The 27,540-nt window shown below is 42.8% G+C and overlaps 1 protein-coding gene across 1 annotated transcript; it reads right to left on the bottom strand.

The window, feature by feature from the left end:
• Window positions 1-1,369: 1,369 nt before the first annotated feature.
• On the bottom strand, window positions 1,370-26,923 carry stt3b (STT3 oligosaccharyltransferase complex catalytic subunit B). Its single transcript, XM_049750713.1, has 16 exons — window positions 26,422-26,923; window positions 18,873-18,981; window positions 16,992-17,279; window positions 14,112-14,177; window positions 13,161-13,260; window positions 12,784-12,882; window positions 12,051-12,197; window positions 9,822-9,870; window positions 9,227-9,381; window positions 7,506-7,717; window positions 6,680-6,867; window positions 5,450-5,621; window positions 4,563-4,736; window positions 3,610-3,723; window positions 2,581-2,787; window positions 1,370-2,432 (listed from the first exon to the last, which is right to left on the bottom strand). The coding sequence occupies exons 1-16, from the start codon at window positions 26,679-26,681 to the stop codon at window positions 2,358-2,360; spliced, it is 2,415 nt and encodes an 804-aa protein (XP_049606670.1). The 5' UTR covers window positions 26,682-26,923; the 3' UTR covers window positions 1,370-2,357.
• Window positions 26,924-27,540: the final 617 nt, after the last annotated feature.

Below are 27,540 nucleotides of genomic sequence, written 5' to 3'. Positions count from 1 at the left end.
CAATGACAACACAGATGATTTAATTTAGGTGTATATTTAAAGATGACTGAACAAACAGAGCAACAGTGTAGATGCTGAACGCGCGGGCGGGCGGGCGGGCGGGCGAAGAAGAGCCGAGGAGGACTGCGTCAAACAAATAACCCGGAAGAAAATCAAAGAGTGTCAAAACAAACAGCACTGAGACAAAAAAAAAAAAAAAAAACAGCAGTAGTGAAGGAAATTTTGGTTACTTAAAAAAACAAAACACAGGAGGGTAAGCAACTCACATCACATTAAGGCTTAGTCTGAACTCTTCCTTTGAAAGCAAACTATAAAGAGGAATCGAGGTGATGGTCTGAAAGCCAAACAAGATGTGATAAGAAACACCAGTGAGGAAAAAAAAAAACCCAATAGTGATGCAGATGTGACAATGATCATATCTATACGACAGTGGAGGCGTGCACTTCCAGAATCAGAAATCAGACATGGCAACACAATGAAGTGTCAACACAGTTCAGTGTCTTTGGGGGCTGGGGGGAATAAAATAAAAAAATAAAAAGCTTACTGTCGGTCAGAACTGTGTCCTTGTTACATTATATTGAACCAGACAAATAATGTGATAACTGCATTTAGTCAAGAAAGTTGACTTTTACAATGGAAAACCCTTTGGCTCATTGAATTCTGACTGCTATCGCTGATTGAAAGAAAATGTTCAACCAAGACTTTTTGCTTCAAAATTGCTCATCACAGTAAACATAAAAATCAAAATGAGATTTAAGACATCGATAGGATACTTGCGCGAGTGTCATTTCCATCTTTAAGATATTTCAGATGAGCCAGGAAGACTGTTAAAGGCCACACCGTTCAGAAAATAATTGTGAAATTATGAATACAGTGTTAAGTTGTATCACAACAAAGTTGTAATGTGAACTAAAATGACCATTGTTCATTTAAATTTAACTGTACTATATTTTAGTTTCTTTTTACCACTGATGCAAATTTGCAAGCAACAAGCGCCTCCTAGAGGTTTGTACTGAACTGCAAATCCTATACTGTGTGTAAAATTCCAACTTAAGCGTAAAATGTTGACTTGTCTCATTGTATTCTTTGCAATATTGTCTTGATTTTTCCCCCAGTGTGGCCCAAAACAGCAACATTTTCACACGAGCCAACGCAACAGGACACAGCTCTGGAGTGGAAACCATTAAAGGGGTTATGTGTTTCCCTACGAGATGGGAAGAGCAAGGCAAGGCAAAAACTGAACGATGAAACTCTTTACATAGTCTCCGTATCAGACGAGTTCCCCCCTTCCGTGCCCTTTGCAAGGCAATTGTTGCTAAACGACGACCAAATGACGGAAGACTGAGTCAATGACCAGAGGCACTAGGGCTTGCTTACCCAACTAGAGCTCCCTCTGCAGGAGGGGAGGCCTAATTTATTAACATCCCTACTTTTTACATATTGTTGCTTGCCTCTTTGAAGCCCTAGCAGCAAAAATGCACAATCTAGAATATTTATAAGAGGGGGGAAATGGGCGGCATTGTAAAAACACATTCATTCCATCCATTAACAAAATCTCAAGGCCCTCTGTACAAGAATTATTGCATTCACTGATCTATTTGCTGCCATACAAAAAAACATCCATAAAACTCACAAAGAAAATTTGAGAAAAAAACTCCATATTAAAAAAAATCACAAGAATCCAATATATTATACTCCTTTGACATTATTTTTACATTACAATGACATTTTAGGCCAATTGTTATTTTTTTTTAGATGATCAGAAAAGGAAGAGTGAGTGATGATGATGATGATAATGATTGTGAAGGTGATTTCAAACAGGTGTGTGACGTCCCTCCATATCGCATACGTTGACGTGTACACGTGTCAGGAACGAGGCCTGAGCGCTTCCTCACTTTTTCCAGGAGTTCACATGTGCCATTGAGCAAGGTCACGTCGATGGCTCTTTGGTGCAAAATGTTCTGACACCGCCCCCGTTCTAAACCTTTGCCCCAGCCCACTGATAATCACATCGTTGGTGTAGCACAACAGTTTTAATCGACAAAAACCAACAGAGCAGCCCGATGCCACGCCACACATTCAAGTACAAAGTTAAAAAAAATGAATAGCAAAATCAAAAAAAGTGGAGAAAAGAAGCAAGACAAAATGTCCCCCCCCCCGCGAGATAAAATGGACAACGGCTCTCTGGGGAGAACCAGAATTTGACACTTCACCTTCCCGGCCACACGGGGGTGCTCTTTATGAGAAACGCTTGAGCCCAAGTGCCACAAAAATCCTCACCCAGGTGCTCTTCTTCATTGTTTGTCAGAGGTTTCTTCGCATTCTATTTGTTTTCCTAGGAGGAGAGTTTGTCTGGGTTACTTTTTTTGTACTTTCTTTCCTTTCTTCAGGAGCAGCTTGTTCTTCACGTAGCCACGCTTCCTCTTGGCAGTCTGCAATTCCAAAGACGGCACATCAGGTTGATTACCCCACTGAACCTCCCTCCCGCATTAATAACGCCACTAAATAAACAAAGGTTGAATACAAATGAATGACCTGGAGGTGCATACATGCACGCACCCACGCACGAGCTGTTTGTACCTTTTTGGAGGTGTACTTCTGTTTGGGCACGATGCTGCGAAGCTTGCGGTCGATGGGCTCCCTGTTGCCAAGGTTTTTGACCTTGTAGATCCTGACCAGCCAGTGCTCTGAGGTGAAGGCCTCCTCTAGGTGCTTGAATTTGATATCCTTGTTGCCAATCTCAGCGTTACGTGTACGGTCAAAGCCCGGGGGCGTTCGAAAGTCCAACTGGGGGAGAAGAGGCGTAGCAAAACGTCAGAAGAAACACAATTTCCCGGAGCAAAAATGAGAAAAAAAAACTTATTAGGCAACCTGTCTTTCTAAGAAGCAATGTAAGACTTCAGTTTGCAAACCTTCAGGCAACTTGAAAAAGGTTTAAGGGTCATTTTGCAGAGTAATGAGAAAAGCTGTGGAAGCTGCAAGTTGCTAGGCAATATCTGATTTTGGTAGAAAAAAAAAACAATCCCATGTGCTGTGAAGTATTACAGGAGTAGCTTTGTCTATCCATCCAGGAATATTGTAGGCTTTTAAATAACACGGTCTTACAAGTGTAAAACAAGCTATTTGTTATCTTCCTCTTCAATTTAGCTGAGATGTTTTTTTCAAGATCTCGTCTGCAACTGACCGACCGACTCTGTTGACCCCGAGGCAGCAGTTACAGCGGTCGGATCAGCTCAAGGAGGACCAACCCATCTATTACCACAACACAAAGCCTCTGATAACCCTTGAAATCCTCCTACCCACCGCGGGGACTCCCGAGGTACCTGCGAGCGAGCACCAGTCAGGCGGCGGCGGCTGCTTGTTACTGTCTACAAAGTGGCATAGCGGTGCGTAAGAGTGCAGCAGACTTGTTGGGAGATAACAAGACCTGTGTCAACTTCCCGCTCATTATCCCAGCCTCTGAAGTGGATCAGAGCGGCAGGTGGAACTTATTGTGGATTCTAACAAGACCCGGCGTGCCCTCAAGATGTGCAAGTCAACGTGTTGTAGTTACATACAGCGCCAAATCAAGCGGCCATTAGCTCCAACTCACTGCTCAGCTCAGCTCACCTGCATTTCACCAAATCGATAGTAGGACATCTTGTACATGAGGCAGTTGAGCAGAGTGGGAGAACCCGCCTTGTCCACTCGGAACTCTCCCTGAGGGGTGAAGTAGTCGCTCTCCTGGAAGAAAACATTACAGCGCATTCATTATTCTAACCTTTGCTTTTCGCTCTTTCGTACACCGACTTTAAAATGTGTTTAATGGTAGAAGGAAAACTTATTAGAAGTCACTCTGGGCTCTGCATGAAGCTCAAAGTTGCAAACTTGAGGATGGAATGTCAAGGGGGGGGGTGAAACTGCACTTGGGCTTTGTTGGAGCCAAGTGTTTAATGGAAACATCCAGACTGGGTGCTTAGTTGAAAGGATCAGGTACTAAGACAGAGCTGTGGAGACGGTTCAGTAGCTGGAAAAGCTATTTGGTGGAAACACTACACTACTTCAACCACACCCAATATAGTTTCCCAAAGACCATAAATATTCAAGCGGTATTCCTAAAGGAGCGACTTTTCCTTTTCTTTCTGCTCCAATCAGACCTTTTGACATAAAAGTGACATTTAGTGTTCACCATTGGACGGCAGTAAAGTAACATCAAACCCTTTACTAATAATCCATGCTCGCATTTCAAATGTTTGACACAACAAACTGCTCATACTATATCAGAGGTCGCTGATCCTTCTTGGTATTCAGCTAGCATTGGCAGCCAGCAGTCGATAGGCGTTACCGATGTGCTTGCACCTTGCTCAAAAAAATCATTACGGCGATGGAGCTACGGCGGGGGGCATTTAAATAGATTGCCGTTGCGTAACTGATAAGTCTTCAGTTCAGTTCGCCATCATTGTTGCGGTCAGGTGCTAATGCGTTCGGAGTCATTCGCTCCATTACTGGCTGTGTTGAAACCTGCTGGACTATTTGTTTACTTGTTACATCCTTGTGAGCAAGAATGTCGAGGTGACACTTACCCTGATGTCCTTTGGGTGCTCGCCCTCAGCTATCCGCACCATCCATAGAAACTTGTTGATGTCGTCGCCCGAGTAGCCGATGACGCCGCCGAAAATAATCAGCACATAGTCCACGTCCAGGGACCTCATGATTTTGTAGGCCGCGCTTTCATTGGAAGACATGGCTTTCCCCACCTAAAGTGTGGCAAAAGTTTAATACATTTCCAATAGAACCCGCCACAGCTAATTTACGCTAGTGTCGAGTGTATTTAGGAAAAACATCCCTAGGCTAAAAAGATGGAACAATATAAAACAGATGAAACATTAAAGTTAAATTGACAGTGTTGTATATTCCTAATCTTACTCCCAGTCTCTCATCCCTCCAAAATGGAGGAGACGCAGACAAAGACATTCAAAAGCGTGTTGGACAAATTCCGGCTTTAATCGAGGAAGTTGGCCGCATCCTCGTGGATTAAACTTTTGATGACGCTTGTAAAGTTTCTCCTCTCTGCTTTGCGGGAGAAGTGCCTCCACTGTCACAGTTGGAGATGAAAGAAAGCGCAAATAAAATGCACCACGGCACAGGCACAGAGCAGTAGCCGGTAGTTAATTACGCCCTCTAATGCGCCGTGATTATATTTCCCAAGAACAGATGAGGAGCCAACGGGCAGCAAGGGCAGTCAAAGAGCAGATGGAGTTTGACACCAAAACATCTTGAAATGCAGCAGAGGGACAAATCAACACTTGCGACACCAATTAACTGCAGTGTCCTTAAATGAAATGCCGAATACCGAGCCTATGAGCAGAAAGCAGTTAGAAGTGGCAGTTTAATTTAAAAAAAAAAAAAAAAAAAAAAGACAGAGCTTGATCATCCTGAGCTTGATAGTCAATGAAACAAAAGAGCTTACCAGCGCTATATGACTGTTGTTCCACGTGTTATTATCGACGAGCGTGGTCCTGTTGGCCATCCCGGCAATTTGATAACCGTAGTCCCACCATGACATGACGCGCGCGTGCTCATCGGTATTCTGCCTCAGCCAGTAGTACGCCTCCCTGAAGTCATCCAGGATGTTACGTGACCTGACAACACAAACCACCAATACGTTACAGGGTTGTAAGTAGTTAAATAAATGCGGGGAGGCTTTAGCATGTTTCCCCCTCCTTCCTCTTATAAATTCATTAGTCAAGTGGAGACAATGCAAGGCCTGTATTAATTACAGCTAAGGTTCTTGTCGAGGGCAGAAAGAAAAGCATCTCTATTTGCTGGTGACAAGGGTTTTTCATTGAAAAAGAGGTATCCAATCAATTGATGATCAACCTTGTCAATTAATGGAGTTATGGTCGCACCACTACAATTCACCGTTGTGGAATTTATAGCAGCAGCGGCAGCAGCAGCTTTTCTTGTAACTCCAACAAACGCAGATGGCGTTTGCTGCGGTAATGACATGCACCCTCCCACCCACCGACCGACCGACACTTGGGTGTATCACATGTCAGAGTGGGAATGGCAGCCACCTAGTGGCACCACCTGTCGTTCTTTTGTCCTGCGGAGGGGGAGCGCAGCGTCTATTTGAGATGCAATATGCCCCGCTTCATTTCTTCAAGCTAGCAATGCAGCTGCCAAATATTTGAGCAGCGGCCACTATTTGACTTAGCACACTATGTCACCTGAACGAACGTAAAGCACCACATAAGTTTAACAGTAGCAGGACTGGGATACATTTAGGGAAAAATAAATAACGCCGACAATTTGATCATGTCTCGCTGAGTCTATTTAGCAAGTCGGTAATGAGTGCTACGCTACTCTCTGAAGACGGGCGATAACGGCGGCACATCCTTAACACAAACACATTTACGTCGTGACCTAGAAACTCAAAAATAAGTAGCCATATCAAAGCTTGCGCTGTCATGCACATCATCAATATTTCAACAAATGGATGAAATATGCATGCACTCCCCAGCTCGCTGCTCTTTGTGGAGCCATGCTACTGTGAACTTCGCCTTCTCCTTATGCTAATTTCACAGCCATTATCAAATTACAGCAGGTGTGTGTGTGTGTGTGTGTGTGTGTGTGTGTGTGTGTGTGTGTGTGTGTGTGTGTGTGTGTGCGTGCGCGTGTGTGAGCGCGCAACTCCTACCCGTCGTGGTTGTACGAGGCGAGTACCACGCTGGGGCTGGAGTAGGCATTGCTGGTGACCCAGGTGCAGTGGACGGCAAACATCATCAGGAGCATTAACATCAGCATGGTCACGATGGACTTGATGTTTGGCCCCAAACCTTCTTCTGCTTTCTCTTGCTCCGACACATGTTTTCGCACCTTGCCAGCCTGAAGACATATGTTTGATCAAATGATGGCCTGGTTGATTTCACGCACCTCGACAATATTAGTGTAGGCGTACCTATTGTACAAATGCGAGACAAAGAATTCCACTGTTAGTATTTTCAGGCTTTTGGCTGATTAAAATGCCAGCGGTCCGGATGTTGTGGCGAGGACACTCATTTGAAAAATATGTACGCACATGTGGTGTTAAGCTTTGCACTCAAAGTTTGGGCTGACATTTGTAAACAAACACTAATGGCTATTAAAGCACCCGTTCATCGTGTGAGACCGCTTGGAGATGAATAAAAAGTATCAAATAGCCAGCCGGATGAATCACAGGTTAGCTGAAACGGCTCGAAATCTTTTTGTGGGATGTGTAGATGAAAGCTGACTGTCTGCCAGCCTTCCTTTTGAGCACCACAAAGGGTGTCGAGCCAAGTTCACAAACAAAAAGAGAGAGATCACAGCGACTTTTAATCGAGGGCTGGATTTTTTACCCTTCAATTTCCGCCTCTCCGGTATGATATGCATCACAGCAGATTTTAATTTTGTTTTTTCAAAGTAAATCCACCCCAGTATGGTATAATACACCTCAACAAGAGAGGCTGTTGACATTTTCTTTTTTGACGATGATTCTACCCAACCTTATCATAGAGATTCCCAGAATTCCTCTTGTCGTCCTCATCACTGCTATCTTCAGCGGGGGGTTTCTCCCGCTTGGTGTCATCTCCCATGTAGTGTTCAAAGACGCTGGAGAAAGCTACTGCTGACAGCATGCACACCACCGGAGTCAGTGTCAGCATGAGACGCACCATCACCCCGGCGAAGTACACCGCACTGATGGCGTACAGGGCAACTGCAAGGAAGGAGGAGAGAAGAAACAAAAACCAGGCGACTCATTGAATAAGACTGAAAATATATGCTGGATGTCGGAAAAAAAAAAAAAAAAAAGATAGAGAGTAAAGGGAATCCCATGAATAAAGTGGAAAAAGTAGCCCCAGACTCGGCTAAGCAGTCTTCTAATTCTCCATCTACATTGCACGCCCTGAATAGAAAAGGCCTTTATAGCTTTCCGTCCTTGAAAAGCGCCGACCTGGCTCAACAAGTGAGTGGCTAATCAATAGCAATAATTGGCTGAGTAAGTTGTCGGAGAACCAGCCTGCTGAAGGACTTTGCTATTGCTTTAAAGGTTCTCTGCCCTTCATGTGGACGGAGCTAATCTTTCATCTTGAAAGCTTGTAATAATTTGGTGACTTTAGTTCTGTTGTCCTTCAGACGCAGTCAGACTTATTGCTGCTTTTTCGCAAAAAACAACACATTATTGCCTTCAAATCACCTCGCTTTATTCAATCAGAGAAAATGGAGTGATTCACCCAATTCCATTAAGAAAACAGACAGTCATTGTTTGCCGCACTGAGACCGCCAACTGGCTGCTGCTGGAACAGCAGGCAGCCAACAAAATGACTGTCATAGTTGTAAAGATTCAATGATCAGATTGCCGGAGCAGAAAATTCTCTCCATTATTAAAAATGTATTCAGCTATTCCCATGCCATACGTGGATTCCATACTTCCTTTATCTTTTGGCACAATCTGTTTGAAATTAGTCAGCAACAATGCAAGAGAGCTGGAGGTGGCTGCGACACCCAGACAGACAATCACTAGATTTCGCAATATGTAAATGTTTAATCGTTGAGGGATTTGGGGGGTGTTGATGGACAGCCATTGAAGAATATTTCTAAGCATCCTTTTTTTTTTTAAAAGATAAATGTGAGTGTTTTCTTATCTGAATGACAGCGACTTGGCACTTCATTAAGACTCGACTGAATAAAAATGAAACTGTCAGCATTCACTTTCCGCAACGGCACATTAGGCTTCAGAGAGACTTTTGCGCTCCATTCAATTCAGCATTTCGTTTCCATAATTTAGCTTTTGCTCACGTCATAATATTGGCATGGACAGCAATTTTCCTGCATGGAAATAGTAGGTACACATGGTGTCCCTGAAGGCTTCTGTTCATAATTACACTGGCCACATCAAAAGTTACAAGTCATTCTAAACAACAACAACAACAACAACAACACATCCTTGGCCTTCCTTTCCACCCCATCAAAGTGACTTAACGATATCGCGCCCTGGATGTCTGCCAACCACCTCAAAGCGAACCGCGCTGTCCCCAAATCTATTCCCTTCAAGGGACTTGAAGAATTTAGTGTCTTTTGCTAGGATCAAATGAGGCTCATTCATCTTGTGATGATCCACTGAGTGGTAAAACATGGCCCAAATGATAGATGCATAGATTGCAGTTGGTTAGCGCACACCTCTTGGACACATAGCGGGTACATTGCATGCCCTTGAGAGTCTTACCAAACACCCGTTCGTCATTTATGTTCTTGATGCAGAACCAGAGGCCTGCCGGGAACGTGCACACGAGGATGTGAAGGTCGAAGAAGAAGGAGACCCACGTGGTCGGCTGGTGCTCCGACACCGACGCTATGATGGGGATGTGGATCTTGGCATAGCTAAGGGGGGAAAGTTGAAAGGACAGAGATGAGCATTTTGACAGATTGTACAATAAATTCTCTCGAATCAGAAGGTGGGAGGAAGCTATTCACATAGATGAGTTATGCTCTTTCTTTGGTGTTTTATGCTATCTGTTCATTCATTACAGCCTGAAACTTGGAATATTTTCCCTTTCAAGCTATCAGTGATTAGCATAGTGGGGGAAGAAAAGCCAGCCAGCCAGCCACAAAAAGAATTTCTATCAACCTACTAAGGACAAGACAAGTCTTATACGGCTTCAATTAGCAAACAACGGGAGAACGGATTGCCACACGCGCGTTTGTCTTTTGGAGATCACAGGACACATGCTGCTATGTGGGGGCAAAAACGAGTTCTGTCGCAGCCTTGAAACCTCTGTGTGACATGGTACAGTGATGAGCAATTGTTCAGTACAACTCACCCAGTGTCCCAAAGTGAGTAGAAACGCCCGCTCCACGGAGCAATGTATCCTAAAAATAGAAGAAAGAAAAAATCATTATCATATTCAATATATCCTCTATTGTGAAATCAATCTCATCTCAGCTGACACTGGGCGAGAGAGAGACACGCCAGCCAGATCATTCAAGTCGCTGAGGCCGACACGGGAGATTGCGAATGTCTTTTTTTTTTCGGACTCCCAATTTGGCTGGTGGCTTCTTGTCCGGCCGGCCGGCCAACCCTGTGGCCAAATATGACTTCTATCAGCTCAAGTTTGGCTCTATTGTGTAGCCTTTCATTGTGTGGCCAGCTTCCATTCCAAAAGTCCATCTCCTCTCTCCAAGAGCAGAAAATGCAATCTCTGCCATTTTCAGACAACTCACTGACAAAATAACGGTGTGTATATTCAACACTTTGAAATTGAAAATACATTTTAAAATTCAAATAACGTCGCTAGAATTGTGCTTCAATTTTTAAAGAGCAATACGTGTACTACCTCTTGAAACCACCATTCATTGTGCTGTTATAATTCCCTGCAAGACATTTTGTGCTGGCTATCAAAATATTAAAGGATGGACCAATCAAAGGCTCCAGAAAATGCAGCGCTCATGTGTGATTATAAGAATGTGTCTACAGTAGTATCATGACAACTTAATGACTGCAATTCTCATATTTATAAACATAAGAGGAAGCGTTTAAGCTGCAAATTACACACAGGGTATTTCATATACATGCATCCATATTTTCAGCTTTGATCTGGAATACATTACAGCTTTGAATTGTTGCTCGGGGGGCCTCTCGTCGTCGTCGTCGTACATGTGCGCAGCCGACACCCATAGCAGACAACGCAAATGAGCTCAGCTGAATATTTAGAAATGCAATGTTAGCCATTTTTGAGTGGTGACTCATTTGTTTCCACATTACACCTCAGTAGAACTAGCGATTGATTATCAGCGACTTGACATAAATTGCCCCTTAATAATGATCGACAGACTCATCAAATGCGTTTTATGGATACGATTTGAGTGGGCTTGTAAATTTATTCCATTCATCGCCTTTCGGGACTTTCATTTGGTGTGATGTTAAACAGAATTTTACTGAGAAGTGCTCCCGAAATGCTAAATCAACTCTAATTCGTACAAATGGAATGAAATGTAATTTTGCACAAAAACAAAAAGCACTCCATCCCGCGGCAAAAATTACAGCTTGGAAATACTCGGGGAAAATCTAAATGAAATCAATAAATGACAAAGGAAGCATGAAATGTAGGCGGCTCAGCTCGTCATAAAACCACAGCGGAGATGCACAACACACAAGAAAATATTAACCAGGACAATGTGAAAAGCAAAAAAAAAAAAAAAAAAGACCCTGACACATGCTGAGAGGAATCACCAAAACCTCAGCATATATGCGGAACTTTGTGAGTTTGTTTTTTTCTCCCTCTATTCTTTTGTCATGCCAACCACAAAAGGACATCGCTGATGCAAACTGAAAAAATGTGATGACAACCAGAAAAAGAATTTCTTGTGACATACAGGTAGCGAGCTATCTACTGTGACTGCTCAGTACAATACGCCAACAACAATAATATGAGGAAAAGATTCCCTAGAAGATCTTGTATGGCTTTTACATGAAGGTGCCTGTAGTATTCTCCATGTACAAAATTTGCATTTAACTTCTAAATGACCTGCTCAGTTTGTTTACATTGCGATATTAGGTAACAATGCATTCCATTACCACGAGCGACTGCTTGGCCTCGCAATCACACGAGAGCTTTAATGTGGCATGAAATAAACGAACCCTCAGGGCAAGTCTATTTGATGCAAGGATCCCGGCCGGATCAGTTCATTGACCTATTTGAGAAGACGCTTATTAATCCAATCTGCCATGGGACTCGTGCAAAAATGACACTGTGCGCATAAGAGGACATTACGGCAAGTATTGTAAAGAGCAATAAATCAGATTCATTTGATTCGAAAGCAAAGACATTTACCAGGAATAATATTGAGATTGCTCGCACGTCTAATTACATTAGACGCAATTAAATCTTTAATCTTATAATTACCGAGTGCAATAGAGCAAAAGATAAAGAAGCTGCGCAAAAAATATCCATCTAAATATGAAAAACAAAATTGCAAGTAAAGCATGAGCACATCTGTATTGTAATACAGAGCACATGGTGCATGACAGGATATTAGAAATGCATATCTACCTGTATATGTCAGATAGATCACGGTGAGGAAGACCACGCCAGCTGCCAGAGAAACGCCGAGGAAGAAGAGTGTTTGGAATTCTTGCCTGGTGAGTCTGTCTCTCAAATACTGCAGGAAGGCGTACGCTTGGAGAAGTGCAAACACACCTGGGGGGGGGGGGGGGGGGGGAAGACTCAATAGTGAATCTCTTGTCATTCATGGCACTCTTTGTTTTCACTTAATTGGTCTTTCTTATTCAATTTGCCCCCCTTCATTTAAGCATCTGGTGAATTTGATAGAAAAGAAATGAAGCACTTGTTTCCAGCATCTCCTTTGACAACATGCATCACCCCGTCCGTTCCTGCCTTTCCTTCCTTCAATGTGTCTTGGAAAGCAGCCACGCTGCTAAAATTCCATCCCACCTTCCCGCTGCCACGGGGGGGCACCGTCCCAACAATTCCATGGCTCACTCGCTCTTCTAAGTGCTACCAGCAGATGTTCCGAGCAGCTGCTACGCAGGCAAACATAAAATACACTCGCTCTCTCGGTGCAAGCGCGAGGGGGAAGCCAAAAGCTGTGAGTGGCAGATATTTAAGGTGTTGTTGAATTGTTTAATGCCGTTTGTGTGCAATTTAAGAAGAAGGAAAAAAAGAAAGAAAAGAAAATCACTAGTATACTGCAGCGGTGTTAGTTGGGAAAGTTCACATTATTCGGGACTCGACATGTAAATCAAATTAGTCACATCTGACTTACCGGCAGCAGCCATATGCTCGCTGGTCCTGATCGGCTGGAAGCCCACAAACGGAATCTGCATCGATAGCACAAGACCAACAATGTAGAATGTGCTGTAAGCTGTAGAGAGACAGAGGGGGGGGGGGGGAAATATTACAAGCTCAAACTCTCAAAGGGATATCAATGTCAGATATTTCCAGCTTGTCTACTTGCATCCCCCCCATGTTCATTACCCGTCCCACTGTAACCAAAGCATCTTTTTTCATCTTCAATTACAATTTTGAGCAGCCGTTGGTAGGTTGTATAAGAGGAGGAGATTTCTATTTGCATGCATTTCCATTCAAAATCCAATTGAAGAGTAAACATCAAGTCAGTCCCGACAAACGCGTGCGCCATACCGATGTAGACTCTTCGGCTGTAACGTTGCATCAGCAGCAGCACAAACACGTGGAGGGGAATCAGGTTGATGATGAACACGTAGCCTCCCCATGCCGACACCTGCAAGAGACGACCGGTACATGTATTTAAAAGTTACGTGACCCTATTAATAATGCCAAACGCATGCCATATTTGCATTTGGAGGTTGCGTCGTCAACAGTTGAAATACTCAATTGGGCAAAACGAGCGACGGCGCTCCCCGATGATTGTGCGTCGTGTCGTGGTTGTTTAGACAGAGGGATCATTACTGGAAGAACGAGCATGACGGCAAGAGAGATTCGGGCATAATGCTTCTCCACCCTCGCACACTTCCCATTGGAAAGAAAAAGATGTTGCACAGCAACTGGAAAGCTTCTGGTGGCGTCCCTCCATCAGCCCAAGCCTGTCGCTTTGCTCCGTCTACCTTATCTCACACTTCCCGATGAGGCTGATAGCGAGATCGAGGACCTCTTTTTATCGACATGCAACGCTCGCACTTGCCGCATTTGTGTTAAAAGCAAAACAGGATTGTAAAAAATAAAAATAAAAAATTCAACGCGGTATGATGCTGTACTTTAGCCTCACGACCAAAAGCTTTTTTGTTGCTAGGACGACTGTATCAACAACAGTAGGGGGGGCTGCAGATAAAATACAAATGAGCAATTCAGATTGAGCATGATGGAAGGAAAGCGCAATATCACATACCCTCTTTCTGCAGAGGGTAAAAAGAAAAAGGACAACCTGCAATTGTCCTTCTGAATTCAATGAGCTTAAAAACAACCTGTAGTTAACAATACAATAGACTCTCAGTTTCTTTGCTTACACAAACATCAGCAGAAGGAAGGCATGGAATAAAACAAATAGCAGCTGTAGCCATGGGGTGAAACATCAAAATGTCAGCAGTGTCACTGTTTGTGTGCAACGACACTTACCATATAAAAATAGCAGAGGCAACAGCCAATGGTCCAGAACACGGAGCCCGTCTTCACAGATTTCACCTGGGGAAAAACAAGCAGTTCATTCATGGCCGGAGTGAAGATATATTCAATACATTTCTTTAATAGACATCTCAGGTTGCCGTCACATTCTTCAACTTCTTGGTCATAAAACCAACAGAAGAGTGCTGGCGTTGGTCCAACCGGCTATACATGTTGAACAAAATAGCAGCTACCGTATTTTCCGGACTATAAGTCGCTCCGGAGTATAAGTCGCACCAGCCATAAAATGCCCCAAAAAGTGAAAAAAAAGATATATAAGTCGCTCCGGAGTATAAGTCGCATTTTGGGGGCAATTTATTCGACAAAATCCCACACCAAAAACAGTCATGAACGAGCAACAACAGGCTAAACGATAGCAACAACAGGCTAAACGATAGGTATGCTAACGTGACAAACACAAACAAAGAGCTGAGAACGGGCCTGACGTAACATATAGAGTGATTAAGGACAACTATTACATGAATAACATGTTTATAAAACCATTAGTGTCACTCCAATTCATTAAATAGCAACAACAGGCTAAACGATAGGTATGCTAACGTGACAAACTCAAACAAAGAGCTGAGAACGGGCCTGACGTAACATATAGAGTGATTAAGGACAACTATTACATGAATAACATGTTTATAAAACCATCGGTGTCACTCCAATTCATTAAATAGCAACAACAGGCTAAACGATAGGTATGCTAACATGACAAACACAAACAAAGAGCTGAGAACGGGCCTGACGTAACATATAGAGTGATTAAGGACAACTATTACATGAATAACATGTTTATAAAACCATCAGTGTCACTCCAATTCATTAAATCCATCGATCGTTCTTTGTCAACAATGGGTGCGCACGGCTGAGGGCGCTTGCGCTTCAAAATATTCCACAGGCTCATATAACGATAGATAAACTATATTTTAAATAACTATAATACAAGCCAATAATATTATCAAACCATCCGTGCACTTTAATTCCATTAAATCCATCGATCAAATTCCTCGTCCTTTGTCAACATCGCCGCGCGTGCGCCCTGACGTCAGCCCCGTCTTTATTCCACAGATCTACTATATAACTATATTGTAGCGTTAACAAAGTACAAGGATAGACGTAGGTTTGGTAAACGGCTCTTTATTAAACAAAACAAACTTCCAAGCGTGTGGCGGCGTGGACTTCCAGACAGACCGGGCGTGCGTAATGGCCATGTCCGAGCCCCACGCACCGTTCGCGGACAGCCACTCGGCCGAGCGTCGGCCCCCGACTCAGTAGAGACCGGGCGTGCGTAAAAGCCATAATAGTTTTTCAAACCTTCTATGTCACTCCAAATCCTTAATTCCTTCAAACTCGTTGTCCTCCGTGTCACTTAGAAATGGTCACCGCTAATGATGGTAGTCCTTGTGTGGGCACGTTTGTATGTAAACAACCGGCGCGCCGCGCTACTGACGTCACTTGAAATAGTAATCCATTGGTACATCACGGTTCTCCAAACTTTCTTTCTGCTGCTCGATTACTGTTTTCAGCTGCATATTTTACAACTTGAAGTTTGTAACCTGCAAAATATGAGTTTCTTTTTGGTGCCATTTTTCTTAAGCCCACCCAGTTGATGAGTCACGGCCAACGGTAAAATTTAGAGCGCCCTCATCCAGTTTCGTCTGAAAATATATTTTTTTTTGGTTGTTTTATCAAAGTCAAAGTCTGCTTTATCGTCGATATATTTTTTTATATACTAAGACACACAAAGAGATTGAAATTACATTTCCACTATCCCTCGGTGAGATAGTACACATATGCATACAAGCATCACAAAAAAAAACCAAGAAGGCACTAACAATGAATAAATAAGAGTATTGAATAAATGATAAATAAACAAATAATAATAAATAATAATAATAAATATAAGAGGAGCAAAAATGGAGCAAGTGTACATACAGCAGACAGTGGACTTGGATATGGTGCTTTAAAGTGTTAATTGCTTTATTTGACGTTTTCTCTATTTTTTATGTTTTGAATATGTTCAAGATAAAGAAATAAAAGCATGTGAAGTGATCAACTATACTAAAAATAACATGGGAAGTGGTCAACTATACTTGTAAGTGATGTCTTAATGATCAAGTAAAAATTTGTGAAAAAAAAACATATATAAGTCGCTCCTGAGTATAAGTCGCCCCCCCACCCAAACTATGAAAAAAACCGCGACTTATAGTCCGGAAATTACGGTACGCTTTATTTTTCTATGACATGGTAAAATAAAAGTTATAATCTGGGGAAAACTTGCATGATGGCTTCAGTGCTGTGTGCAAACTCCACATTCTTCTAATATAATCTCATTCGATCCCTGCGCTCCTATTCGAGGTATTTAGTAAAAAAGAAAGGTAATAAAGTAGTGTCCATGGAAGGTGAATCCCACCAAGATGATTGCATTATGTCCAATGAATGGCTCTCCTGCGGCACGATGTATTAACTAGCGCCTTTCTCCTTTGGTATTTGAACTCGGTGACAACGGTTAGCATTCGCATATCATCATTTTAATTGGAAGGAGAGAGCATGAAATAAATGAAAAAGACGGGATTATGCGCTTGGCCAAAGCTCTCCTTTTGTATTCTCTGCTCATGTCTGCCATTACTGTGCGTCAGCATCGAAAGCCTCCCATGCAGGCCTTTTAAGACTGCTGATCTATAATTCATCATCTGAGACCATACAACATAAAACAGGGGCCACTTTTCTGCCTGTGTCGACCCAACATGAACAAAGGACTGTGAAAGATGCTCTGCGGCCCCTTCAAAAAAAAAAAGAGTCACAAATCCAATGGCGCATACTACGTACCCAGAGATAGTAAGTGAACTGGAGGGCAAAGATGGCAATCCCCTCATTGTCAAAGGAGCCGGCCACGGAGCGGGAGATGTAGCCGGGGACGATGGCGATGAAGCAGGCCGCCAGCAGCCCTGCGCCCTGGTTCCACAGCTCCCGCGTCAGCAAGAACGTGGAGATGGCCGTGAGACCGCTGAACACCGGCGCCAGAAAAACGCACACGTCTCGAATGTGGACCGTGATGTGGAGCAAGTTGAGCACGTAGTGGATGAGTCCTGCCGTCACCATTAAGCCGGGATAGACCTGGCCAGATAGGACGGGAAAAGAAACATTTGGGGGGGGGGGGGGAAGAGAGGAAAAAAGTTTCTCATTTCAAAAACAAAACAAGTACCAAGAGTACCAAGCTTTCACCAAAGATGCACTTGCGGTGCCATTGTCTTAATCATAACAATGTTTGCTTTATAGCTTCTATTGTGCCATCACATTCAAGAAACACTTCTTTCTTATCTTTGGTGTCAGGAGAAAGCATATCTGGCACTTTCTCCTCCGCATGACGGCTGCTAGTGAAATGGAAATAAGATGAACTGGGCTCAAAAGAAAGTCGACTGTCACGTTAACTGATAAAGGCCCCATCCTTTTGCTAAATGGCGGAACCACCTGAGTGCTTGGAGCCTTAATGTTAGCATCAACAATTCATGAGAACAGTCTGAATCTAAATAAATTTAAAAAAATTAAATAAAATAGCCAGCAGGCAGCAGCTTGATATAATGCAGTGGTATAAAGGGCACAGAATTATATTGCTCCTGTTACAGATTTGAAAGTGAGTTATTACCGCACGTTTGCGTGCAAGCTTAGATTTAGCTAGCTTACATAAGCGCTAATGTGACACTGATGCCATTTGGTGGTGTTTTCCAATGTCAGCCATAGGCGCAATTGCTGTTGGAACAGTGTTTAGCATAGCCCCACCACCGTCCGTCCGTCCGTCCGTCCGTCCACCAGGTCGAAACTCACAATCTCAGCTTGTCAGCAGCCTCTGACCATGAGTACAAGCAGACGACAGGTTTTGCTATTCCTCGCTGCTTTTGTGTATTACAGAACACAATGAGCAAACATTAGCTGTCATGTTTTTTGAAGCGGCTGCCCTTTATCATCAGCTAAAGTAGGCGTTGCGATGATAATGGTATCTGCACAAAAAAAAAAAAAAAAAGTCGAGAACTGTCACATGACTGACATGGGGGATTTTGGATTTAACCAAGAGCATTAAGGCCCAAAGTGTGACGGAATTACAGGCTGTGCAATTTGTTTATGAATTTAATTACTATAATTGGATACGACAGAAATGAAAATATTGTGGCAAGGACCAGCCACAACACGACTACGACTGACAGACTCTCTGCCAGGCTATTAATGAGCCGAAACAACAACAGTTCCTGTAAAATTTGTTCAAAGCCTGCTGCTTCAAAGGGGCAGAAACGTCGCAACATTTAAGACGCATCCGATTAGAAGAAATGTTGCCATGGTGCATGACTTTGAACACAGCACCTCTTAAACCTCTGCTACAAATCACATCGTTAGTTGAATTATTTTTGCTTTTTTTCTGTGTATGACAAAAAAGGAGCCTGGTGAAAGGTGATTGGAGTCAAACTCATTGTTAAATGCATTTGTAAAATAATAATCAAACATGCATTTGATCCACTTCAATGCAGCATCTAAAACTGTGACCAAAGAGAGCATCTTGTGTGAGCCTCAAAATGATACTGCGTTGCTAAAAGAAATTGCAATCATTATTTTCCAGGCTAAAATGTGTTCTTAATACCTAGAGAGGCAATCTAGCCGAAAAGCAGAAATGTGCGATGAGGAGCACGACCTCATTTTGCAGCAGAGGAAAAAACGTACCGTGCCACCTACGATCCTTCCCAACGGGTACCAGGCTCTTTCATCAAACCAGTTAAGAAACTCATAGAAGCCATTGGTTGTGAGATGATGTGTTGATCTGTAGTTGAACCTGAGGAGACACAAAAAAGATGAAGGTTAAGAATGACTGCACCACATTTTCGTCCTTGTCACAGCTTGCCAAATTGCTATGTCAGCTGACGGACCAAAAAACACTTTTCCAAAGAAGGATGGCTTTTGTGGGAGTGGAAACAATAGGGAAGCGGCAGATGCTTTGCCTTGTGAAAAACAGGGAAGATAAGGCTTCAATTCACTCCGAGCCTTTGCGGTGATCCCAACTGCTAAGGTCAGCCGAAGTTAAAAAAGAAAAAAAAATTGATTGCAGCCAAATGCACCCTGCGGAATTACGCTGAATAAAGCTGCGTGCAAATAATTCTAACTGCAATCAACCATGTGCCAGGGTTGTAGCAACCCAAATTAAACCATTTCAACAATCTACAGGACAACAAAAAACCTCTGAGGCAAACACTTGCGCAAAAATGTTGCCATTGCTGGAAAAAACAAAGTATTTTTGATGCGAACCCTATTCAGATTCCATATAGTACTGTTGACTATTCAAAGGGCACATCCTTAATCCTATTAGCAGGCACATAAGCATCCAAAGAGGATGTCAGCTCGAATCCTCCTTGTGAAGAATATGCCTGATGGACAGAATTCATATTTAAGAGCCAGACGACACAAACACCAGATAGATTCCGATGAAATACTAAGTAGTGTCAATATCTGCCGGTTGGCACATAACTACAACTTCACATAATTCCGCTGGGGATGAACGGCTGGTAATAGTCAAAAAAAAAAAAAAACATGTTGCAACCCCCTCAAACGGTTTTAGAACTATTAGTTCAAACCATAAATATCCCCCAAACGATGATTCCAAAACACTTCAATCTCATTTCAAATGTATCAAAGAGCATTAGGCTAAAAATAAATGCTGGCATGTTTGATGAAATGCTCTGGAGGTATGTAATCTGGAAGTTCTCCTAAAAAGCCAGGCTGAACTTAGCTCCTTGTTTAGTCTTCATTCTGTGCAAGTCTATACCATTTATCTCCCAAAAAGAATCAAAATTGCATCCATGTTTGCTTGAATAAAGAATTCAATTAAAAATCCAATAGACACAATTCATTTTGGCAACTATGTTTATAAAATGGACCAATTTATGTTCAATCAAATGGTGTGTTTCAAGACACATTGTGTGGGGGTTTCTTTGAAATGAAAAATTGTGGCCAATCCAATCAAAAGAAGAAAATTAAATGCTAAGACCCAAAACAAAACAAATAAATTCAAACGGTGGCATATGAATCAAAGGAAATGGATTTTGGAAGAATGCCTTTTATCCCACCCCAAAAAATGCGATTGCAAAAATAGGATAACGGAACAACGGCATTAAAACCGCACACATTTGGATTAATTACTGACACCAAACAGTATTTTTTACATTGCAAACGAAAGCTGTCATATGCCTATTCAATGACACTGCACCACACTATGAGCGCAGGACGGCCATCTTGTTCTTGTACAGAACTGATACATCCCCCCCCAAAAAAATAAAAAAAAACTTTTCCCAAGTCGTAAGAAATAAAATACATCTTCCGGAAATGAATAGGCCATAAAAGGGGATGATAAAGCAAAGTACAGCAGTGGACACTTAAAGCCGTCGGCCATACAATTGATTAGTGTGTTCCAAAAAACCAGGTGGTTATTTTTCCTGCATTGATCATCATGGCTTTGCTATGTACTGCAAAGTCACTAAGAGACCGACCCGACCGCGTGTAGTATATCTCCATCCCAATGGACTGAACAAGACACTGACATCCTGCAAAGTAAATCATTAAGATGATGTGCTAAATCAAGTTCATGTCGGTGCAAGGCCTCAATAGCCGCATGAAGACACTTGCCATTTGGGTATCGCTGATCCTGGGTGGGCAGAACTGAGAACACGCAGGGAGTGACTGAGATGTGGAAAGACTCTGCTGAATGTAAACAACTTCCCTGATTGTGCGGCCAATGAATGGTAGACTTGCTTATCCAATACAATGAACACCATTGTTGGACACAAAGTTCACGATCAATTTTTGCCTTTGATGTTGCACGGTCTCTCCAAAGGTTTCCAAAACATTGTTGGCTGTAAAGCTGGAGTAGTTGCCAGGTTCTCCAGCGTAGACATAGGGATGATGATCATGACTTTTCGGGGACAGATTACATATACTGCATTTTTGAAAGTGCTAATGACGCAGTGGAAGGACGAGTTGCGTTTGCGCTACCCTAAGTCACAAAACACCATCTGTAATGGCAAACTTCATGCCATACATAAGCAAGCATCTTAATAAAGCGAGTGCAGCGTTTGCAGAGGCTAAGTATGTGATGGCTTTTGGCCATAAAAATAATGGAACATCTGACAATAACTCCGCTACAAGGCCAGTTTTATCACGCTCCACTTGTTTAACAACTACCATGAATTAACATGTGTCCGTATTTATAAAAACAAGCAGGGGGTGAGAGTCGTTTGCCACCTCCTGATTCAGATACGATTTAATGTCCGATTATCGAAGCACACTTAAAAGTAATTTGACAACCCATACAAAATAACCTGCCAACCAAGCAGATCAATTTGGTCTCGATTAGCGTAGGAGGAATTTCGAATACTAAAAACAAAGGATTTTTTCTTTTGGGGGAGCGGAAGACGGACGACAAAAACCGTGCTCCCGCAACACGAAAGCCCCAAAGCGGCGCTCGTTTGATGTAGCAGCCGTTATTCACGTAAATTAATGAGCGACCAAGCAGAATACAGATAACACAAAGTTACACTCTTATAACTGCGACTGCATGCATAATTTAGTGAAGGAAAAAGGACACTGATTTGTTTAGTGTGTGGGGGCAACCAAGTTCCTGTGCTAAATCAAGCATTGGATATTCCTCCAATTATATCGTCCCGGTTATGGGGGAGTTTTCACACTTAAGGGCTTTGGTGGCAAGGATGAAGGATGGCTCGTGGCTAAACGGATGATACTACAGTGTATGCTACGCTCGTCCTCAGGCAGAGGAAACCCAAATTAATCTCGGCACCCGGAGAATTGAGTTCCTCTGTGACACAACGCATGCGGCGGAGACTTTTTAAAAGGTCCTAGCTGAGTCACACTGGTTGGATTTGATATCAATTCTCTATGCGTCTTCAAATGTGCCATGAGTTACAGTGACATGACCCAATTTGGTCTGCAAAATATAACACTTGGAAAGTCTCAAAACAAAGAGGACAATTCCTTTCTTTATTTAGCCAAACTAGCATAAGGTCAGCAAACGGCAAAAATGACGTCAGGTGACTTGAGGTGAGAGGTGCACCACACCCTTGGACTGATGGCCAGTCAATCACAAGGTGATTACGGTTGCAGCATTCACCGCTGCATGAAAGCCATCTTGTGAATGCCATCTTGTGAATGCCTTGTCACTTCAACCTTCACTCCAGAGGAATTCCACTTGCTTCATTCATGTAGGTCTTGTATTTCGGAGGGCCTGGATGAGACCATTGAATTGGAGAAAGAGACAGACGAGTGAGTAGGCACTTTGGGGCGCCGGATCAAATTGGAGCCAAAAGTGACACACATTTATTTTGTCACTGAAGAACGCTTGTCACAAGCTACTTTTTAAAAACAAAACAAAACAAAAAAACATAGGAAATTGCTCTGTGCCATTTTGTTTTATCCCTTTTGCCAAAATGGCACAGAGCAACCCCCCGAAAAGGGAAATTGCTCTGTGCCATTTTGTTTCATCCCTTTTTCCCAAAACAGGACATTATGTCAAATTGACTGGACAAAATTGCACTGTTACGATTCGGTTACTGGTTTGACCTAAAACATGGCCAAAAATCGGTAAAAATGTTGATCATTATTTGATTGCACTGGTCTCAGCACTTACTCCAAGTGACTTTGATGCTGCGTGCGAATAATGGCTTTGGCTTTGGCTTTGGCTTGCTTCTTCATGAAGAATACTAACGCCGCCACGTTAACTCCATTAAAAGATTCCAGCTATCTTGAAGAGTCAGCTAAGTTCACGTTAATAGCATTTGGAGATCCGGGGCCATTTTTATATTGTGGTAGCCGAGCCCTAGGAATACTAATTACACATAGTGTTGGTTTCAAGTAGCGCGGAATCCTCTCGGCTGAAGCAAACCAAAGACCAATTAAAGTGGACAATAACAACCGCTGTAATAATAAGGTGTTTTAATGAGCTCCTGCATGTCGGTCACCATTGACACACAGTTCATTTTAATAACGCACTTCATGTTACAAATAGTAATTGGTAGCTGCGAGCGATCCAATGAGTGCAAGTGAAAGCAGCCGCCGTCTGAATTAAAGTCTTAATAGCACCATTCATTCATTCATTCATTCCCCTTTGCAAATGAGCATCGTAGATCTGGGCGTGCTCAACTTTATCTGACAACAGCAGTCACTTTCCTTTTATTGGACGCCACTGACCTCTACTGTATTCATTCACATTCATTTGGAAGTCTTTGCTTCTTTTGAATTTTGATTAAGACTACAAAAAAATGATTAGGACATATTTGGTTGCAAAATGTGATTAGACTATCGCTAATGAATATTTGTCCTATTAATTATTCTAATACCATTTAGGTTTGCTCAAGTTGTTGTATATTAACTTTTCTCCCAAGCAAGCAACATTTTCACAGTTTTTATACAAGCCAAGGTCCCTTACCTCATTAAGTGACTCCTGCGGCCATTAATTCCGCCGGCAGTAGGAAAACAATTATCCGGCCGGCAGTCAAGCTCACGTTCCCTTTATTTTTCGTCCACAATAATAACAACAACACTTTGCACTCAACCCTCCATCGATGCTTTGCTATAAGAGATGCCGGCTTCAAGCTACTCCAAGCTAGCCAGAGAAGCTTTCAACATGCTCCGACACAAGTTTAAACAAACATGGCAATTTAGAGGAGGCTTGTTCAAACAAAAGCAAACACCAATAGAAGAAACTGCAAGCAAAATTGCGTTGAGATGTGGTGAAATAACTTTTTCAAGACATAGCCAACTGTTTGAAAAATCAATCCAGTCGTCAGCGGTGTCTATTTTATGGGCACTTTTGAAAGAAATCTCTTAGCCACAGACACTTTTTTTTTTTTTTTTTTTTACACAGTTGGGACACGGGCAGATAAAAATGCACCCAGTGTCATAACAAAGCAAAGACGCACGACAACAAAAAAAAGCCATGAAACAATGAAATCTCTATGGCTCCATCTATAGAAGCTCCCTCAGATTGGATGCGTGACAGGTATTAAATCCTTCTTTCCCTCTGCATCGCCTTGCATCCACCCGCAATTTCTCTCCCCCATCTTTCTTTCTTGCAAATGTAGTTGTGGGCTCCCACGGAGCTGCATGCTGACACCTGTCAGTATGCCAACGTTCAAGCTTTTCATTCTACCGCCCCGAAGCCCTGCGCATAGCATAGCATAGAGGGGATTTATTTTGAGAAATACATGACGCTGCGTTAACAATGAGACTATATTCAAGGATCTCCTATGCACAAGCATAGACACGGCAAAAGACCTAAAGTGCAATCAATTGCTCCCGTCTCCTTGTTTTAGCATGCATGAGTGACTTTGGAGGGGAAATTAATTCAATACATTTTCGTAAAAGGCTCCAACAAAATGAATGCGACACTGTTAATGAAAAATGCGGCACGTGACAGAGGTCCGAGTCAAACCCAATAGCAGCGCTTCGCTTTTCCCCCATGAATCAATCAAACAGCCATTCTGCGCTACAAGCATAAACCCTGTCAAATTCCCAAACGTGTCACACAAAGCCAAAACTGTGGGGCTGTGCTTCTCGCTTATGTGATGAGTAATCCACTTACCTGACTGACCTGACAAAAAAATCTAAACCAACCATTCCATTTGCAATTACTTTGTTTTGGAATCCGGGGGAACATGACTTCACGTTGGCTGCAAGTGTTTCTCAAATGCACGATGCAGTATGGCAAAACACTTGTGTGACCAGCCAGATGCTACGTGGCTAGGCTCTAATGAGAGAAAGCAGCCTCTGAGCACTATTTAACACTCACAAACAATGTTAAGGTCATAGCTTGGGGCACATTCCAAGCACTAAGTAAAAATAATCAGACTCTTGTCACATTAACAACATACTTAGCCTGTCTGCTGTTAATCTTTCAAAAGGGTACCCATACCAATGAGGGCAAAGCGAGGAAGACCGCAGAACCTGAAGTCAAACTTAATGAGGAGTTGTGGTAGCATATCAGGACAAAAAAAAAAAAAAAGAATGATTACACAATTGCTGATTTTTAAATTGTCTTACACACAAGGCAACTTCAGTTTGCATGAGAAATATAAATAGTTAAAACATTGCCTACAGCAAAACATGTCCTAGTGGGATGTTTCAAAGGTCACAAAGTCCAGTACAGTAGGTCAAATCTGGCGCTCAGAGACACATGCACTTGCTGAGGTCACGCACAAGGCCCCGCCCCTTTAAGAGACAACGTTACAACGCTATTTGTGTTGAACCAAAATAAAACATATGCCTGCCTCTGCTTTGCTAAACAGCCACCAACCTTTAAGCCTATTTTGTACCACATTATGCATGAAACCAGTGATTGGATCTTAATGTTTGTGCATTTATGGATCTTAATGTTTTTGCATTTACTGCTCATACTGTTTTTTTTTTTTTTTAATATAGGGATGGAAATTAAAACGTGATCTGATAGTCGCATTTGTCCAAGCAATTACAGCCCTATCTGTGACTTATTTAATTAGTATTTTAAAAATGGACAAAATACTTTTACTGTTCAGGTAACTGAGGTGGTGAGCGCAAAGAGGTCCAGGATCCACGTGACTAAATTAGACTGAACATTGCGATGACAGGTCACAGCGAATCAATCTGCTTCCGGGTTACAAACCGTCTGCAGTGGTGACGAGCACCAGCCTGGAACGTCAACGAAAGCCTGCCTCGATCTATCTATTCCTTTTATCATTCCACAGTAGAATTACCAACGACTTAGAAGATAAGAGTGAACTCCGCTGGCGGAAAAACACTATCAACCACAGCGGTTACGGTCGAAGCGATTTCTCTCCACAATGTGCAACGTCATACTCCCACTAGGATTGCATTAAAAGTCTACAAAGCAAAGGCTCATTCATTTCTTACCTCCTATTTGAGTCAAGTGCAGCCCCAGTGGGAGCACGAGTGTGGAAGAAGACTGCCAAATCAGCACGAGACAAGTAGTCAACTAAACCGGCTAGCTAAATAAGACTCCAAGCGTCATGTTTAAATGTCAACGTTCCTTGGACGTGCCAAACGTCCGGACCGTGACATTATTATCAACCGCTTGCACCAAAAAAAAAAAAAAAAACCCTTAAGGAAATGCCTCCTTCAGATAGCATGACAATGAGCAGCCATTCAAACAGGAGAATCAATGCAACTACGATCGGGATTGCAATAATACGAATAATCATGATCATCATCATCTTACCATGGGTCGAACTCGTGGATGATGCTCTCGAAGCGAATGACGGCGAAAAGTCTGGAGCTGAATCCGGCCAGGCAGGCCAGAAAAAGAATGCTGAACGAAAGTAACGACTGCCACCCAGCCGGCTGTGTCAGTCCGCCAGACAGGCCTCCCCTGCCGCCCGTTGCACCCGCGGCGCCGGCTCGGCTGTTCCCGTGCACCGAGCTGCCGGCATTAGCGGACGCTTTGTGCTTGCCGTCGCTGACTGCGTGGTGCTCCGCCATTTCTGCGTGCGGTGGAAGTCAGTAGGTTTGCTAGAGTCCCCCTCCAGCCAAAACTAGCCTCTCTTCTTCCGCTCCGTGCTGATGTAAGTTCCCTTGGTTTGCTGCCTTGCCAGGAATTTCGAAAGGTTTTCGGATAAGATTTGGACTGGTAGCGGTTACATCCCGTGATGCACCGAAACCGCAATAGTGAACCCGCACGACGCTCCACAGCACCGGTGGAAAGAGGAAGAAGAGATGCGATGGGCGGGGTTACCGGAAGCTGTCGCGGCCTGTTACAAGTTGACAGGTATTAGAAGGCGGGTCTACCTGCTGTTCGACCAATGGGAGAACAGTGTTGAGTTGACTGACAGAAACAACACACCACTTAAAACGGAGTCAAATTCAGCGTTGACAGCCAACTTTAAGCTTTTTTCAATTGGTGTCAATCTGGCGCTGTCTGCTAAGGAAGCCCCTGCGAAAACATTAATGGAAAATAATATGCATGTTTTTGTGGGAGTTGTACACTTGCAAGATTGAAAACAAGAATCTAATAGCATCAATGCATTTGTGCAGTCATGTGAATAGAAATGCTCGTGTCACCAGATCATGTCAATCGCTTCATAAAACACAGCATTCATTGGATTACAGTATACATAACAAAGGGTTCAAAGGCCATGATGAACGATGGCACTTTTTTCTTAAACATTGAAAATAAATGCTGAAATTGGGAAGGGAAAACATACTATATTGTGTTGTCTGAAAATGAAAGAGCCAACATTTGACTCCAGACAAGCGTTCTACTATACTTGTACGCAAGATTGTACGTAAGATTGTGACGTTCGTTCTTTTTTTAATGTTTAATATGAAAACAATTACTCTC

The sequence above is a fragment of the Syngnathus scovelli genome, chromosome 19 (assembly GCF_024217435.2).
Source record: "Syngnathus scovelli strain Florida chromosome 19, RoL_Ssco_1.2, whole genome shotgun sequence".
Lineage (NCBI taxonomy): Eukaryota > Metazoa > Chordata > Actinopteri > Syngnathiformes > Syngnathidae > Syngnathus > Syngnathus scovelli.
The sequence above is the reverse complement of the archived record's forward strand: the minus strand, read 5'-3'. Positions and strand labels throughout refer to the sequence as shown.

What these genes read in the sequence shown, in the direction of transcription:
- stt3b (XM_049750713.1), bottom strand. Translation starts at nt 26,681, where the DNA reads ATGGCGGAGCACCACGCAGTCAGCGACGGCAAGCACAAAGCGTCCGCT. An exon ending in GAAGGATCGTAGGTGGCACG is followed by an intron (nt 17,280 to 18,872) that starts GTACGTTTTTTC and finishes CTATCTGGCCAG; the next exon opens with GTCTATCCCGGCTTAATGGT. An exon ending in GCCTCGTACAACCACGACGG is followed by an intron (nt 5,622 to 6,679) that starts GTAGGAGTTGCG and finishes TTGTGTTGTCAG; the next exon opens with GTCACGTAACATCCTGGATG.